Source organism: Myotis lucifugus, unplaced genomic scaffold (assembly GCF_000147115.1).
Source record: "Myotis lucifugus unplaced genomic scaffold, Myoluc2.0 scaffold_99, whole genome shotgun sequence".
Classification (NCBI taxonomy): Eukaryota; Metazoa; Chordata; class Mammalia; order Chiroptera; family Vespertilionidae; genus Myotis; species Myotis lucifugus.
Window position 1 is genome coordinate 1,502,755 of NW_005871147.1, and position 17,691 is coordinate 1,520,445.

Here is a 17,691-nt window from a genome sequence, read left to right on the forward strand (position 1 = left end):
TGAGGGAGCCTGGGAGCCTGGCTCCCGCCCCCAGTTATGTCGGGTCTCTCATCAGGGGTTTCTGAGTAACCAGAGTAGGTGGGCACTTGGCAGCAGCCTGAGGCTGGGAGGCCCATCCTCCTGTTTGGTTTAAGCCCAGGAGCAGGACTCAGCCAAGGCTGTTCAGAGAGGGAGGCAGCTTCTGAAACACACACACACACACACACACACACACACACACACACACGCACGCCATTTAGAGGAAGGTGCTGCGGGGATGAATGGGCAGGGGCTCTGCCTGTGTCACCAGCCTGGAGAGGGTGGCAGAGGGCAGGCAGCGAGTCCTGCTCCTCTACCACCTTGTGGTTGAGCTGCCTCCTCTTTGTCTGGGCAGAGAAGAAAGATACCTTTGTAGAGTGTGTGATTCATCAGGACAAATGGGTGGGCTTCCTGTCCTATAGGTCTGTGGGCTCTTCATTTTTGCATTCCCAATACCTAGCACAGTGCCAGGCACATAGTAGGTCTGGAGGACAATTAGGGGCCATGTGCAAACCCATTGTGAGCATGGGAAGTTGCAGGGGCAACTTTGCCTCCCAGGATGATGGACCACACTAGGCCCTGGGCACCACGGCTCTCTGGGCAGCCACATAACGTGGTGGTGAGAAAGTCTAGAGTCGGGCCCACTTGCTTCTAATCTTAGAGTGGCTGCTTAGTAACTGTATGTGCTTGGGCAAGTGATCAAAGCTTTCTGAGCCTTCTGTAAAATGGGGATAAAAATACTTCCTGGCTATGCTGTTTGATGATTGAATGAGATTAGAGCACTTAGAATGGTGTCTACACTTAGTGGACGCAAAATAAATATAAGCTATCATTAATTATTGTTATTATCCATGACCTTAAGACAGGGGTTGGGACTGATGACCATGGGTTCTTGTCAACAACATGATTGCATGTGTCATTAGTTAATAATTCCATTACTTTCTGGCATTGTCATATTCATGACATGATTTTATGAGTTGCCAAGTCTATGATGGCTCCGGGGACCCACCCTCTCCCTATTTCTGGCATGTGAGAAGACCCCAAAGGCCCCGGTTCAGTGCTAGCTGCCCCGGCCAGACGCCCATCCATCTGTCCCCATCCCTCCACCCACCCTCACCATCTGTCTACCAGTACCCATTGGTCTGGGTAGGTCTTGGTTTCGAAGACAAACAGCGCATTATCAGAGGCCATTGTAGAGGGTGATGGATTGTGTGCCATGAAGCCCCGCATGCTGGGCCAAGCTGGAGGTAATGGCACAGAGTACAAATCATCGGCGCATGAATGGCATTCATCACGGCCTGTTGCCTCCAAGGACAGGTGATACTTGCAGTGGCTCAGGGATGTCACTTCTCCTGAACACAACAAGCAAATTAATGGAGCCTGACCTGGCCCCCATGTATGTGGGGCTACGGGCAGGGCCTTTCATCTCAAGCCCAGCCTCTGAGCAGGTGGCCTCCCTCCCAGTCTCCCTCCGCTAGCACTCTAGACTCTTGCTCAAGAACTTCCCCATTCCCCATGACCCAGCTTAGCCAACTTGGCAGCCAGATGGAACATTCACCAAACTCAGCTGCTGGTCTTCAGTCAACTCTAGCTTTGACTCAGAGCGTTGGGTCTTCTCTGCCAGTCCACACTCAGAGTTTCTCAGAGACTCACCTTGAACCTCCTCCTTCAGAAAGCCTTCCTGGATTCATACCACTCCTGATCTAATTTCCCTGCCACCTGCATTGTAGTGAGCAATTCATGGCAAGTGCCTTCCCCTCAACCCAGCTACATAGTCGGCCTTTTGGATTGAATGGAGGAGAGACCTAAAGGGGGAAATAAATCACCAAAGATTGAGCTTCCCTAAGACCCTCAGGTGCAGGGAGACCTCCCACCTGCCCAGCAGCAGCATCGCAGGAGCCGGGGTGAGGGCTCGGGGGTCACACCCCAAGTTAGAAAAGGCATGGTCTTGACAAGGCAAAGCCAAAGACCTAAATTCCCCACGTAACTCTCCTGTGCCTAAGTTCCCTCAGATGAGTCTTAAACTCTTGTGAACATGAAATAAGACCATTATTCAAAAGCCCTTTGTAAAAAAAAAAGTTATACAAGTATTCGTCATATTTGCAGTTATGCAGTATTTTCACTGAGGCATTATCGAGCTTGGTGTTGAAGACGTATCTGGAAGCCAGCCCGCCTGGTCTCAAATCTTGGCTCTGGCCCTTGCTCATTTTTCTCTGTGCTCCGTTTCCCTGTGTGTACAGTGAGGATTACAGCACCTTCCCGGGTTAATATAGCTCAGATACCTCTGGCAGCGTCTGGCACAGTGTTAGCCCCTACACAGAACACAGCCTTTCTCCACCCCGATGCCCGAGCCACAGCTCAGCCCTGCGCTGTTGATCTTCACAGCAGCAAGGGCTGGGGCAGCGGCTCCTCTTGCCCACCCCAAAGCAGGGCAGATAACTGCCCAGCGCACTGCCACAAGCCCCCCCTGTGTGTGTGTGACTGCCCAGCACACTGCCACAAGCCCCCCCTGTGTGTGTGGCAGACACCGTTACCCATTCACAGCTCTCTTTCCCACCACAGTTTCAGGATCCACCTTAACACGGCACTCCCTCCCTGGAGAAGGAATTGCTTGGACTCTAGAGAGGAAATCTCTGCTGTTCCTGCCGTAGGGCATGGCTCTGTGCGAGAACCCTGGTGGGGCAGGTGATGGGCTGTGGCAGGGGGCGGGGCTGGACTCTTGCAGGAGCAGAGTGCGGGTACTCACCAGAGACGTTGCTGACCGGGGACAGGCTCTCGCAGTGCTGGTCCTGGAGGAAGGCAGAGACGGGGTTCAGCCCCAGGAGGAGAAGGGCCTGTGGGCACAGGGGGATGAGGGACATGGTTAGACTGCCATGAGCAGTCCAGCCTGCAGCTTCTTGCCTACCCTCTTCTCCCCTCGTCCATGTGTCTTCCCAAATCCCGCCCCCCCACACACATACACAACCCCTCCCCCACCCACCCCGCCCCATCCTCCCTGCCTGATGTAGAGCCGCCTTGCTCTTGGAGGGGCCTGGAAAGGAGGCTGGTAAGAGCAGGGGCCCAGATCCCCAGGGCAGGTAAATTTTCTCCCTGAGAGCTAGAGGACCCCCAGTGAAAAGGAAGGCCCCAACTAAACAATCTGCCTAGGAAAGCTGCGTCCATCCACATGGGATCCCAAGCATGGCCCAACTGTGCCCCAACACCCTGAGCCCCATAGCTCATAGGTCCTCATTGTGCACCTCCTCCCCCCCGCCCCCCCCCTTTGGAGCTGCGAGCTCTCCTGGCCTCTTGTTCAGTCAGCTGCTTCCCGGCCTCATCCCTGCCCAGCTAGTGACCAGTCCCTACAACTTGTACCTCACCATTTATCCAGCCTTTTTACATCTGCGATGGCACTGACTTCTCCCTGGGGCAGGTGTGGTCGTCCCTTTTCACAGTTGGGAAAATTAAGGCCCAGAGAGATGAAGAAACAAATGCGCCTGGAAAGACGGCTGCCCAGTTCTAGGGAGAACCGTCACCCCTCACATTCCCCAGGGACTCGGTGTCACTCTGATTCCGGAATTCCAGCCCACTGGGAGGAGAGTGGTGTGGACCCCACAGCTGGAGGGCTGCCCCTTCTTCAGTAACACCCCCACACAACTGTTGTGTCCCCTCCCTCAAGGTCACCACCCCTTCCTGTGGATTTAAAGTCAAAAGAGACCCGGCGTCCAGCCCGTTTCACTGTGTTGCCATGGACAGGTTACTTGCCCTCTCTGTGCCTCAGTTTTCTCTCCAGCTTTTCTTGAAGACTTTCACAGTGCAGACCCTGTGATCTTCACAGCGGGAAAATGAGGTGGGGAGACGGGGGGGCTTGTCTGAGTCCCACTGAGCAAATGGCTAGTTTAGAGGAGGGGCAGCGGGGTGGGTGCACAGCCCTCACTCACAGGCCGGGAACAGGGTGAGGAGAGCGAAGCATCACCTCGGGTACAAATTTTAAGGGGGCACCAGAAAATTCAGTACTCAAGATAAATAATATTTTAATGCAATATTAAAAGAACTCTAAATTAATGCAAAAAAATCCATGATGAACAAAATATTCAAAACCTTTTTTTTTTTTTTAAAGACAAGATCAGTAACAGTGCGGGGCTATATTGGCACCTGAGGTAAAAGGAAAGATCAGTAATAATATTAAAATAGCATTTATCTGATTACTGAGATTTGGGGCACCTTACATTTTGCACTTGAGGAGAATGCTTCATTGGCCTCACCCTAATCCTGGTCCTGCCCTGCTCACGTGCCTTCTGCCCAAGCTAGACTCCACCATCCCCCTCCCACCCTCCCCAAGGCTGTACTAGTACCTCCTCCCTGCCCCTGCACCCCTCCCCACTCACCCCTTCGGACCTCAGGACCTTCCCCCAGTCCAGAGGCAAACTGACTTGCCCTTTTCCAGAGGCGAACTTTCCATGCTCACCTGTCTCAAATGTCCTCTCCGGCCCTGTCCCCCTCTGCCCCTCCCAGGGCCACCCACTTCTGGGTAGCTGCTCCTTCCCACACCTGTCCAATGACAAAGGCAGGCTGTGCTCCCCTCTCTCCTACCCTACATTCCAAGGTGGACTCGAGTGCTCCCCACTCCTGGTCAGAGTCTGTCCTACCACCACCTCCTTCAGGAAGCCCCCCCCCCAACCCTTGACCCTGATAATTCACATACGTTGTCCCCTCAGTGCCCTGCCTGAGTCCTTAGTGGGCTTGTTGACTATTCACTCACGGGCACACTCCTTTTTCACATCAAAGGGATTTCTGTGCTCCTACTGAGCCAAGCTCCCAAGCACCCCCCACAGCCCTGCACCCCCATCTGGTGCCCAGACCCCAGCTGCTCAGCGAACGGTGCTGGGTTAGCTAATTCACTCCTGGGACTCGGGAGATATTACAACGAACCCATTCAACTCTCTGGCCCCAAGGAACTTCCAACACTTTATTAATCAGTAATTAAACTTCGCAGTCGCCGGAGAGATGGCGAAATATCTTTATTCTCATTTTCCAAGTGAAAACGCAGAATTGGAGAGAAGAGGACGCCACCAGGCCAGCCAGTGGCTTCCGCTGGCAGAGCAGAGAGCAGTCCTCGGGGACAAACCTGCACTGCTCAGCTCAGCACAGTCAGCAGGGACTCAGCTCTGCTCTGTCCCCGGAGAAGAGCTGCTCAGTCAGCTCAGGGGGCCAGGGGCTCCTTCTAGAAGGAGGCTAGGACTCCCTGCCACCTCCCTCCCAACATGCTCACACGCACACAGAGAATGGAAGTGGGGCTCCAGGAGGCAGCTCAGCCACAGGCAAATTAAAGAAACGGAAACACCCTGTTCCAGATTATCAGTCATGCTGCCTGACATTCCACCATTATCCTTCTGACCCTGAAGTTGCGCTTTGTGCTTCAGTCTTCAGATCCCCTTAAAATACCGCATTTCATTCCCATGGAATTGCTTATCAATCAGTGCATGGATCCTGCGGGTGACTGCACACCTGTGCTCTTGAGGGTCTTCGCTCCTCCTCAGCCTGGCCCACCCTTCGCCTGGTGAGCCCTGGTGTCCTCAAAAGCCAGTCCCACAGCCCCTCCGCTTGGCAGCACCTTCCCTAACCCTCCAAAGTGGAGCGACTCAGTCACCCCGTCCCTTCTGTACACGCGCTGGACCCTGGTGCTCATGACACCAGCAGATGGGGACCCTGGACTAGCCCCAGATGCATGAAACAGCCTCGAGACAAAGCACTCACGCCCCAGGGTTCTAATTAGATGGAAAATACACCAGCCATACGTCTTAGCCTCGCGTCTTAATGTCTCGGGTTCATTGAGGAAAAGAGCAATCCGGATTCATCATGAAACCAAACCAAATGCCCAGTACAAAGGGCTAGCCTGTCCTTGGCTGGCTGCCTACAACCCTGACCCTTACATCTCCTTCTTGGGTATGATGGTTCGCAGAGTCATTTTCTACCATGAGAGGGCTGGCTTTGCATTATGCAAAGAAAAGGGCTTCTTAATATTCCCGAACCAACCTTTCCGCTCAGGAAAGGTCAGCTCTGCACAGAACGTGTGTCTGTGCCACGTCAAGCTCTGCGGAAGGGTTTGAAGAGGCTTCTGGCTGATTCCCGAATCACACTTCCATGAAAAATCGGGAGTATTTCCTGTGTATTTCCTCCCACCATCCATTGCTCTCCTTTTCAACATTCACTGCAGTTTTCTATCTCCATCAACAGGCAATTGCCGCATTGTAGGAACAGGCCCCAGAGTTTCAAGGATGCTGTTTATTTCTTTCTGAAGCTGAGAGTTCCTTAATGGAGGGTCCTCAAGCACAAAAGGGTAGGGGCACGAAACCCTGTAAGTAAATGCACAAGTAGTGTGTAATGACAACCATTTTCCAGGGGAGGGTGCACAGCATCTGCCACTTCTCAAGGAGGCCTCACAACCCCCAAATCCCCGGAGCATATGGCAAATGGAGTCACATCGGAGGCCCGGGCCTCACCAACCGTACCTGTCATCCTCTCTGACGGCGACCCAAAGTGGTTTGACCTGGGAACTGCCACTCTCTCGGATGCCTCCATCTGCTTCCCTCCCCGCCCCCAACATCAGCCCTCACCATTTTTCTCCTTTCAGAACAATTGTTAAAATATATTTTTATTGACTTCAGAGAGGAAGGGAGAGGGAGAGAGATACAGAAACATCAATGATGAGAAAGAATCATCCATCAGCTGCCTCCTGCATGCCCCCTACTGAGGATCGAGCCCGCAACCTGGGCGTGTGCCCTGATCAGGAATTGAATCGTGACCTCCTAGTAGTTCATAGGTGGATGCTCAACCACTGAGCCACACCAGCCGGGCTCAGAACAATTTTTGACAAACCAAGCCTTCAGGACTTCGTAAGGTTTACCATTTTCCAAAAATGGCACCAAGGATCTGAGGCTGGTGGAGTGCTAGGCTCACTCACCTGTACCAAGGGGCACTGTGCTGCAGAAGGCAGACGTGTAGGTCTCATGCTTCCCGTTTCATACGGGTTTCACAGCTGAGGTGCTCCAGGTCACTGAACTGTTTTCAGCTGTTGAGTGAGGACTAGGACACAGTAAGCAGGCAATCCGTGTCTGTTTTTTCAAGTGGATGAAAGATGGAGGAGGGGAGGGCTCAGGTCAGGACAGGGCATGGGAGAAGGGATGGGTAGAGGAGGGTGCAGGACTGGGCATAGAGGGTGGGGTGGAAGGGGCACAGTGTGTCAGCTGCCTGCTCCGGCTGCTGCCCTTGCCCCCACCCCCAGGCCAGCGCAGAGCAGGGCTGGAATTGAAGCTGCCATCCCAAATCCCAGTGTGACTTTGGCGTAAAGGTTAATCACACCCAGAAAATGCTTATTAGAGACCATAAATAACCACATTGCTGAAGCTCAGTTTGGTCTTTAAAGGCACAAAGTGCAATTTCCCTTGATGGGATGATTTGGTAATTAACCTTTCAGGGAGGGCTCTAAAGGGAAAAGAGGGAGCTGGAGGCAGGGGGAGCTGCCTCCTAAACGTTCATGAGGAGCCAGGAGAAGGGGTCCTGCCTTCCCTCCCCTTCACAACAACTTCTGCTGCTCAGCTTGGGAGAGCCCCCCAAGCCCCCGTCCCCCAGGCCCCAGGAAGACCTCTGACAGACCTGCTGTGGACTGTGTGACTTCAGGGGGGTTAACTGGCCCCTCTGGGCAAGGAGGCTTTCTTACTCCATCACAGGGATGTGGGCCACCTGGGGGAAAGCAGGAGTAAGATGTTTCTGAAGCTTAAAGTCCCCTACAAGTGTCCATGTGGTCGTTACCACAACTTGGTGGCTGTGGGCCCCAGAATCTTCCTCAGTTACAGAGGGTGGGAGCACAGCAGGCTTCCCACAGGTAAGGGAGGGGTGCAGGCCGGACCAGCCCTCCCACCCCCCATGCAGTCAGGCTGTTCTGCCTTCTCTGCAAGCTTTCCAGTGGGAAGGGCTTTTTTTTTTTCAGCTTAAAAGGAAAGTAGTTTTGTTTTTTTAAACCATTACATTTAACGATCTCACTAGGACTCTTGCTGGGCTGATTCTACATTCAAGGAGTTGAAATGTTCAGTTTCATAGCAACTTTCAAATATGCAACACAGTATCGTTAACTGTGGTCACCGAGTTGCACATTACATCCCCCAAACTATTCAGCTTCACACTGGAAGTTTGTATTTTTTCACCTTTTCACCCATTCCCGCCTGCCCTCCCTCCCGACCCCAGCAACCAGCGATTCCTCTGTTTCTATGAGTTCCATTTTTTACACATTCCATATATAAGAGGTCATATAGCATTTGTCTTTCCCTGTCTGACTTATTTCACTTAGCATACTGCCCTCAAGCTCCATCCGTATGGTTGCAAGAAGCAAGATTTCATTCTTTTTTGTGGCTAAATAATATGCCAGTGTATATATACCACATTTTCTTTATCCACCTATTCATCAATGGGCACAGGTTGTTGCCATGTCTTGGCTATTGTGAATAATGCTGCAATAAGTATGGGGGTCAGGATACCAGTTCAAGATGGTGATTTTGTTTCCTTTGGATACATACCCGGAAGTGAGATTGCTGGATTATATGGTATTGAGTTGTATGAGTTCCTTACATATTTTGGACATTAACCCCTTATCAGATATGTGCTTTGTAAGGTATAGCCTGTTTTAAGCAAAGCGAAGAGAAGAAAATCTAAATATGAAAAGAGGAAAGGTCATAAATCAAGATTTCATCAAAAAGCTGGCCCCCCTGTTACATTTAAAAACCAGGTTGCAGAAATAAAACATGAGCAGTCAATTCTCTGAGACCTGTCTGTGCCTACAGGAGATACACCTGTAGTTACGGAATGACGATTCGGGGGAAGGGCCCACAGGGAGTTGTGCAGTTTCTGCTCTGCACAGAGGTGCCAGCCGAGGTGTCAGTGGGGGTTAGAATTACAGGCTGTGCACCAACGGAGCTGGGCCCTGAGGGGGGTGCCTTTTCACCAGCCAGGGTAAAACTAGACTGGGGACAAAGGACAGCGATGCCTTTTCTCAGCGCTCTTGACTGCCCAGGACTTCTGAGCACCCTCTTCCTACCTGTCCTGCCCTGGCCAGCAACCCCCCCGCCCCCCACAGCCTCTTCCCATGACAGCCACAACCTGCCCCATCTCAAGGCAAAGAGCCTGCACTTCCCCCAAAGTGGGTGAGCAGTGAAAGACTATTCTAGGCAGACCAGAAATAATTTATTATTACATTTAATTGACTTAAATTACTGTTGTGCAGAGAGGAAAAATGGGAATGAAAATCTCCTGCCTACAGTTCAGGGAGGGGAACATGCGTGGTGCTCCCCGCCTCCAGGCCTTCTTCCTGGGCTCAGGGTGTGCCCCGCCCCGCCCCCTGCTACTTCACTCCTCTGCTCCCCTAACGAGGCTCCTCAGCAGAGCTGAAAGCAGCAGGCTGCCTGCTTCACCCCCTGAGGAGCAGAGGACCTGGGGAACCCCAGCTCTGGAATGTACACACCCCATCCCAGGGTCCCAGATATACTCTACCCTTGGGTCATAAGCTCCCTGAAGGCAGGGTCTGGGTTTGGCTTTGTCCTCGGTGGAGCCTGGCATAGAGTAGCATGTTTGTTGAATGAATAAATGAATGACTGACACAGTAATGAGCAGATTGGCTTTCACTTTCTGCCCCCTTTGACCAAGGGGTCCCCTCATGATTCCCACCAGGACGTTTGATGAGTGAATTTCCTACTCCTGCATCTCCTTCCCGGCCACCAGGAGCTCTCTCTTGCTCTTGGTCTCCATTTCCTGCATGGATCCCCACCCTGGACTCCAGCGGGGTGTGCTGAAGGAGAAAAGTGTTTGGGGGTGCGAAGTGCGGGGCTGAGATGCTGTTCTGACTCTGACAAACTTGCTCTGTGACCATGGACAAGTCACTCCCCTGCCCCTCCCACCTGTTTCCTGGTCTGTAAAACGAGGAGGGCAGTGTGTTCCCTACGCTCCTTCCCAGGTCTGACTACGTTCTGGCTCCAGGATTGACAGGGGGGTAGAAATTCAGACTTCTGACTTTGGGGTCAGAGAGACCCACACTGGAATCTTTTATCCGCCTCTTCCTCCCTGTGTGATCTTGGGCAAATCATTGAACATCTCAGAGTCTCAATTTTCCCATCTGTAAATGCGGCTAATAGGCATGAAGTATTTATAGCTTAAAGCTCTTGGGGAGATTCAACAATATGGTGCAGTTAAAACAGCATGGGGCCCCACAGAGTAAGCAGTGAACGAATGGTGGTGATTACTGCTCTGTACAAGCTGCTTTCCTCCTGACTTGGCCTTCTCCCCACAAGCGCTCCATGACGGGTCCCCTGCCCACCCAGGACACCCACTTTCCATCACCACTCTGTTCCCAGCAGCCACCAGCAAAAATGCCCTGTGCATGACAGTCAATGATGCAAATTTGCTGGCACAGGGAGGGGTGGTGGGCAGGGCCCTGGGGCACTGCTGACCTCATTCCCACCCCCATTTAGCCTCCTTTTCTGCCCCTCACCCACTCATTTCCTCCCCCTCCAGTTAGGATTCTCTCGATATTTTCTCATAGTCTGTGCCTTCTTGGCCTCCTTGACCCTTTCCTACCTACCTTCCTCTCTCCTGGTCTTAATCTCTATACCTCTCCGCCTTGCCCCTTTCTCTTCTCTTCTTTCCCCCTCTCTCTCCCTCTCTCTCCCTCCCTTCCTTCCTCTAAATCCCAGCTTTTACTGAAGACTTGCCACAGTGCCAGGCCCCGTGATTTTTCTCATTTAATCCTCAGCCCCAAGGAGTTGGAGCCAGTAGTATCTTCCCATCGTCCAGATGTTCCAGCCCTGGGATTGAGCCCCTGCCTCCCTCCCACCCCCACCCCCACCCCCAGCATGGATCCTCCAAAAGAGAAGGTGTAGCTTTCTTTTCCCTCTTGACCTTTGGCTCTGGGCTGCAGCCTGGCTCCCCAAGAGCTGGCAGTGGGAATGGGAGGGTTGGGGGGTGGGAGGCAGCAGCAGGGCCCTGTCAGCGGGGACACAGGAAGGGTTGAGTTTGGTTCTGGTGGGAGTGGAGCCTGGCTGGGGCTCTGATCTGTTCTCTGCCCCTGGGGGCTGCTCAGCAGGGGCTGAGTGTGGCTCCCAGAAACTGGGGAACCACCCCTGAGGGGGCACCTGCTACTCTGGGAGACAGCCGAGGTGTGTGCGCGGGGGACAGCGCGTGGAGACACCAGCCACGCAGGTGCCACTATCAGCTGCGCTCTCACCTCGGCCCGCTCTCTGACACGTGTAAAGTGAGGGGATTTCACTGTGGGCCGAACGGGGTGTCCTTTGAGAAGCTGCCTGTGGAAGGGGATGCGGAGCAGGCTGGGAAGGCAGAGTGAGATCATCTGGAAACTTCTGATTTCATCTAATTCACAGGCAAAGAAACAGACAGGGCCATTGCAAATTAGATTCTATTCGAAAATAGGAGTTTGGAGGCTGCTTTTTCTGGAGAAGCAACCGCCTTCCAAGGCCATGGGGGTTGGCATAAAGGGGACTGCCAGGCCACCAAACCCCACTGAGGAGTGAGATTTAGGGCAGAGATTAGCAATGACCACGTAATTGTCCGTAAGATAGGCAATGGCCCTGTCTGTTTCTTTGCCTGTGAATTAGATGAAATCAGAAGTTTCCAGAGAGCGCTTGGCGTCCGGGAGATAGAAAATTCTGTCTCAGGCTCAACTCTAGAGATTCTGGCCCCGCAGGTCTGAGAGGAAACGCGGACTGTAGTGTTTAATGCTCTCCAGGTGATTCTAAAGTGTCACCAGGTGGAGGGTAACTGAACCAACCCAGTGGTTGTTAACAGGGGCAGTTTTGTCCCCAGGGGACATGTGGCAATGTCTGGAGGTATTTTTGGTTGCCATGACTGGGATGGTGCTACTGGCATCTCGTGGATAGAGGCCCGGATGCTGCTCGACACCCTAGAATGCACAGCACAGCCACACAGCAAAGAACCACCCAGCCCCACGTGTCAACAGTGCTGAGACTGGGAAACCCTGGGCTGGAGGGTTTTGCAGCTTCCTCCCAGCTCTGAAAACACCCACCACCTGTCCATCATGGGGGTTGAAAAGGAGGAAGGAAGGTGGGGAGAGGAGGGGAACTCTGGAAAGAATGGGAGAACAAGAGAAAGGGGCCTTCAAGACAGGAAGGGGCCCTGGATCGAACTCTGTCTGGCAAAGCCCATGGCCTTGAACCAACCATGTGCCCACCTCCTGGCCTCAGTCTGAGGATGAGCTCTGGTGGGAATGACTTCTCCTGGCCAGTTGGGCAGCCCTTCCCCTCACTGAGCTCCCCCGGGGGTGGGGGCATGCAATGCTGCCTGTCCCCAGGGCCAGCTCCTCAGAGGCCGGGGGCAGAGCTGGTCCGGGAGCCCTGAAGCAGATGGGGGTCCCTTATCTCTGGGGAGGACAAGGGCTAGAACCAATATGGGGCTGAGCCCTGTGAGCTTTGGGCTGAGCCCACCCTGACTCACCAGAGCCTTCGGACCACTGAGTGTCATGAGTCTTCCCCCACCTCTGTGACAAGGTGCAGCTTGATGAGTGAGAATGAGGAGGGGGAAGGGCTCTGAGTAAACCAAAGGTTGCTGCCCCCCTGGCTATTCTGACCCCTCTATCCCCACCCCATCCCGTTGTTCTTCCTGCTTCAGTCAGTCAGCCCAGCCCAGCCCAGGCTGCCAGAAAGAACCTCTCCATCCTCCAGTCCTCACAGCAGGAGGTGCAGAGCATGGCCTGTGGCCAGACCTCAGGAAAAGTGAATCAGGGATCCCCGGCATTGAATTCTGGCCCCAAGGGAGGGCTTTAGACCAATGCTGCTCAGAGGGTGGTCAGGACTGGTGCAGGCTGCAACTGGTACTGAGTAAGCAAGTGTTTGGAAACTTTGATAGGAGTTTGTCCACACACGTTGTTAATAGACTCATCTCATTGAACGGGGTCTAGACCAAGCATGTCAAACTCATGGCCTGCGGGCCGCATGCCTCATTTATTTGGCCTGAGTTAGCCTTTGAGTTTGACATGCTTGGTCTAGAACAACTCAGATGTCATCCAACTCTCCAGGTGAGTCCTGTGGGGCAGGCTGCACAGTCATCACGCACAGTAGGCCCACCTGTCTGAAAGGACAGAACAGGACTGATAGCTGTGTCCTTAACCCCTCTTCCAAGAAAAAGCCGCAGAATGTATCAGTTACTCAGCCTGCCCTTATCTCGGCCAATGGGAAAGTGGGGAAAACTAGCCCAAGGCCAAGAGTATGCTAGCCACCCCCCTGTCTTTGTGTAACCAGACCCTAGCTGCACCCTGCCCTTGCGTCACTAGCCCCCGGCCCTCACTCAGCCAACCGGAATCGACCAAATCAGTGGTCAGAGTGTGCCCCCACCCCCCAACCCCAAGCCCTATAAATTCTTTGTTCTCTTGGGACTCAGGGCTCTCTCTTGCATCCAGTAATGGAGGCAGGAGGGGGACCAAGTCCCGGGCTTGAATAAAAGACCCTTTGCTTTTGCATCGGAAAAGGCTCCCTGGTGGTGGATTATTGGGGACCCCGAACTCTGGGCATAACACTGTCCATCTGTCCATCTGCTGCAGGTTGGAAGATTCCACGTGATTCTTCCCCACAGCTGGGTTGAGGAGCCGTACTTTAGCTGAAGGAGAGAGATCGGTGGCTGGCTCATCGGGGAAGACCCCGTGGAGGAGGAGGGTCTTGATAGTGATGGTTAGGTTCAGGGTCAAAGGGAGGAGTGGGGGGAGGGACCTCCCCAGTGAAAGCAGCAGGTCCCACTGGTCACACAGGCCTCTCCTCCCCCTTTATTTTCTGTTCCTTCTGCACTCCTTGGGGGGTGTTCTGCCCTGGGGATGGTGGGAGAGTGTGGGCTCAGGGGGGAGCTCCTTCCCACAGACATGCACCAGCAGCCCCCACACCAAGGGTCCATGTGGGGTCTGGTTAGTAAACGTCTCCATGGTAACGGGCCCACTGTCTTTCTGGGGCTCTCAGGTAGCCCAGGAAGGCCCCAGGCAGCAGGTTAGGGATGGGGAGGTGAATCTTCTAAGAAATGGAGAGGGGGAGGCAGTTCCAGGGAATGCTATTGCTGGCTTCAAAACCAGGGACACATGTTCTCTCCGTGTTAGGAAGAGAGTTCAAAGCAAGAATGAACAAAAAGACGCACGGGTCTTTTTCTTGCCATCACTTCTCTGCCCCTCACTCCATCTCTCTCTCCCTCTCCCTCTCCCTCTCACCCTCCTCTTTATACTTCTCTCTCTCTAACTTTAGCCAGTGGTTTCCATCTTGGCACCACCTTTGATTTCTCTGTGTCTGCCTGTCACTGTCTGTCTCTCTGCATGATGCCCACACCTCATATAATAACATCGTCCACCCTGAGCAGGCCCACGGGCACTCAGCTGGGCTCCCAGCGCAGGGGGCCTGGACCTGTGACGGCTGGGCCTTATACAGCCCAGGGCTTTTCTTCAGTCCTTCTCCAGGGTAGCCAAACCCCTCCTGAGCCCCATTTCCAACCCAGCCTGCACAACCCAGCCCTTCATCCCCAAGCCTCCCTCCTTCTCCCCACTTAACTCTGTCCCCACCTTGGCGGGGCTGCTGTTCCTCTAGAAATAGCTGGTACTCCCGGAAACCATTCCTGCCAAGGAGGCTAGGGAAACACGATCAAGGGGTGGAGGAAGGGGGATAATACCTGCTGTAAATGGGGTGTCGGGGGGGGGGGGAGTCCATGCATCCATCTCTCACTCTAGCCTGTCACCCTAGGCAGGCTGCCTTCCATGTACCTGCCAAGGATACTGAACAATACCTTGTCCCAACCCTCCCAAAGGTCTCGACCTCCCAGCACTTAAAGCAGAGGTCCTCAAACTACGGCCCGCGGGCCACATGCAAATACAAATATTGTATTTGTTCCCGTTTTGTTTTTTTACTTCAAAATAAGATATGTGCAGTGTGCATAGGAATTTGTTCATAGTTTTTTTTTTTAAACTATAGTCTGGCCCTCAACGGTCTGAGGGACAGTGAACTGGCCCCCTGTTTAAAAAGTTTGAGGACCCCTGACTTAAAGGTTCAACTGTGTCCCGTTGTGCCTCGCCATGGGTGGCTTCCAGATTGTAGTCCGTCAGTCAGCCTAGAACAACCCCCACCTCCTAATTCTGCAGCCTGGGAAGCAGATGGACCAGTCCGGCCAGTTTCTGTCCTGGGCTCTGACCTAGGCGCCCTGGCTCATAGCCAGATTGGCAGGAGGTTGGGAATGATTGACAGGTGGAGGGGGACAGGTGCCACAATTCTCACCTTTAAACACCTCTCTGGGGCTGATCTCTGAGGCCCAGCAGAGCAAGGGGTGGGATCCTGAAATTGCCTGTGTTTCTAGGGCGGAAAGAGTAGCCACAAAGATCCCAGAAATGGTTTCATGGCTGCTGGGTGACAGATGTCAAAGAAAGCGTTTGGCTAAAGCATTTGAGTTGGATGTTCTGTGTACAAGGAACCACTTCCTAGAACTGCCCCTCAACATGCCCACTTCACAGAAAACCCAGTGCATGTCCATATCCCCCAAGTCTTCTTCCCTCCTTCCTCCCTTCTGCTTTTCAGCCTCTCAGTTTTGTTGAAGCAGACACCACTTACTCTGAAATGAAATGGTTATGTAGACAGACAATAGGATGGTGATTACCAGAGGGAAAGGGGGTAGGGGAAGGGGGTAGGGGAGGTAGGAGTGGGTCAAGGTGGATAAATGGTGATGGAAGGAGACTTGACTTGGGGTGGTGAACACACAATATATATACAGATGATGTGTTATAGAATTATATCCTTGAAGCCTGTATACTCTTATTAACCAACGTCACCCCGATAAATTCAATAAAAATAAAACAATCTGTTGCTTAATAGAATCCAGCTAGTTGTTTTCAAAATAATTATTTGCACCAGTGAGTTAATCATCTTGTATTATCCTCCTTACATGTCTCTCTTTTTATTGTCAAATGTTCTCACATATCAGAGATGTTCAGAGGGCCAATTGCAGGTACATCTGTCCTTTGACCTTTGAGCTCAGCTCACAGCAGGTGGCCCCATCCTTTCTCCCCAGGCACTGTCCAAAGGACCTGGGGCAGGAGATTCTACACTACCACCCACTCCTTCTTCCACTATCCCCTCACAACTCCTCCTTGTGATGGTTTTTTAAAATTTGGTAAATTTTGATAAAATTTGGTAAGATTGATTACGTGACTACTCTAGCTAATATTTATTAAGCAGACACTGTGCGATTGTGCTTAATTTCACACCTGACATTTCATGAAGTTATTCGGATTATTCCATAAAGTAGGTTCTATTTCCCCCCTTTTTGCAGATGAAGAAACCGAGGTTTAGAGTGATAACCTAATTTCCCAGAGCTTCATAGTAGAGTCAGAATTCGAGCCTAGATCTGCTTCACCTGATGTTTTCATTTGTACAAGGAGATGCTGACTGTCACATTGAATGGAGTGAGTGGTGGCTGGCCGAGAGAACGAGTCCAAAGACCAGCATTTAAAAAGGACTTGATGTCCCTGGCTGGTTTGGCTCAGTGGATGGAGCGTTGGCCTGTGGACTGAAGGGTCCCAGGTTCTATTCCAGTCAAGGGCACATGCCTGGGTTGCGGGCTCCATCCCCAGTGGGGGGCATGCGGGAGATAGCTGATCAGTGATTCTCTCTCATCATTGATGTTTCTATCTCTCTCTCCTTCTTCCTTCCTCTCTGAAATAAATAAAAATATTTTTTAAAAAATAAAAATAAAAAGGACCTGATGGTGTTCCTTCCAAGGGACTCTGCTGATAGGAGCCCCCGAGAATCTAAGTATACAGGAGTCATTTGTCACTAATAAATTCATTTTGAATATAACACTGGAGCTAAAATTGCCACTTGGCCTTAGCTCTAAAATGGTCTCACTCATCCAGACTCCTGTGCAGCTGAACCCTGCTGGCTGCTGATGCTCTCCAAGGAGCCAAACATTAGAGAGAGTGCAGCATGGGTTTTCCACCTGAGCTCGCCCTCACTGCCCTGGGTCAGTGTCTTGCTTTTCCATAAATCTTTGCCCTCTTGAGAACTGGACTGGCCCGAGTCATGCCCTTCCAGGGCTGGCCATATCAAATGGGAACGGCGTGGCCTGGCTGTCAGCCCCCTCTCCTACTTTACTTCTGGTGGTAGCTAGGCCAGTTGTCCTCACACCCCATGGCAGCCCATGACCCCACAATGAGTTCACTTTTTCCCTTGGTATCCCTCCTGCCAATGCTCCCCTCAAAAACCCGGTTTGTCAAAGCAACAATTTGGAAATGGCCCAAATGTGCACCGATATAGGGATGCAAAGAACATTCATTCACAGGGAATACGCAGATGCTGACAATCTCCCTCTGGAAGCTCAGGAATAACATGGGACAGACTCAGGCTGTGACACAGTAAGTGAGAGGGCGTGTCCGATGGCCAAACCTGCACTTGAAAAAAGGCCTGCAGGGATTTTTTTAAAAAATAGGTTTTAAAAAATTGATTTTTTTTTTTTTTTTAGAGATAGGGAAAGGGATAGAGAGATGCAAATATCGATGAGAGAGAAGCATCAATCAGCTGCCTCCTGCAAGCTCCCTACTGGGGATCGAGCCTGGCAACCCAGGCATGTGCCCTGACCAGAATCGAACTGTGACCTGGTTCATAG

The 17,691-nt window shown here is 52.3% G+C and overlaps 1 protein-coding gene across 4 annotated transcripts in view; it reads right to left on the reverse strand.

The window, feature by feature from the left end:
- The window catches only part of CRHR1 (corticotropin releasing hormone receptor 1), a 37,951-nt gene that overhangs the window by 17,137 nt on the left and 3,123 nt on the right, over positions 1-17,691 (reverse strand). For 3 of the 4 annotated variants that reach the window (XM_006092200.3, XM_023756750.1, XM_023756749.1), the window contains exon 2: positions 2,765-2,852. In XM_006092200.3, the coding sequence (XP_006092262.1) occupies positions 2,765-2,852 (88 nt within the window). Of the gene's footprint in view, positions 1-2,764; positions 2,853-10,796; positions 10,830-17,691 lie in introns of those variants that run through there. The other variant, XM_023756748.1, reaches the window with a different exon arrangement.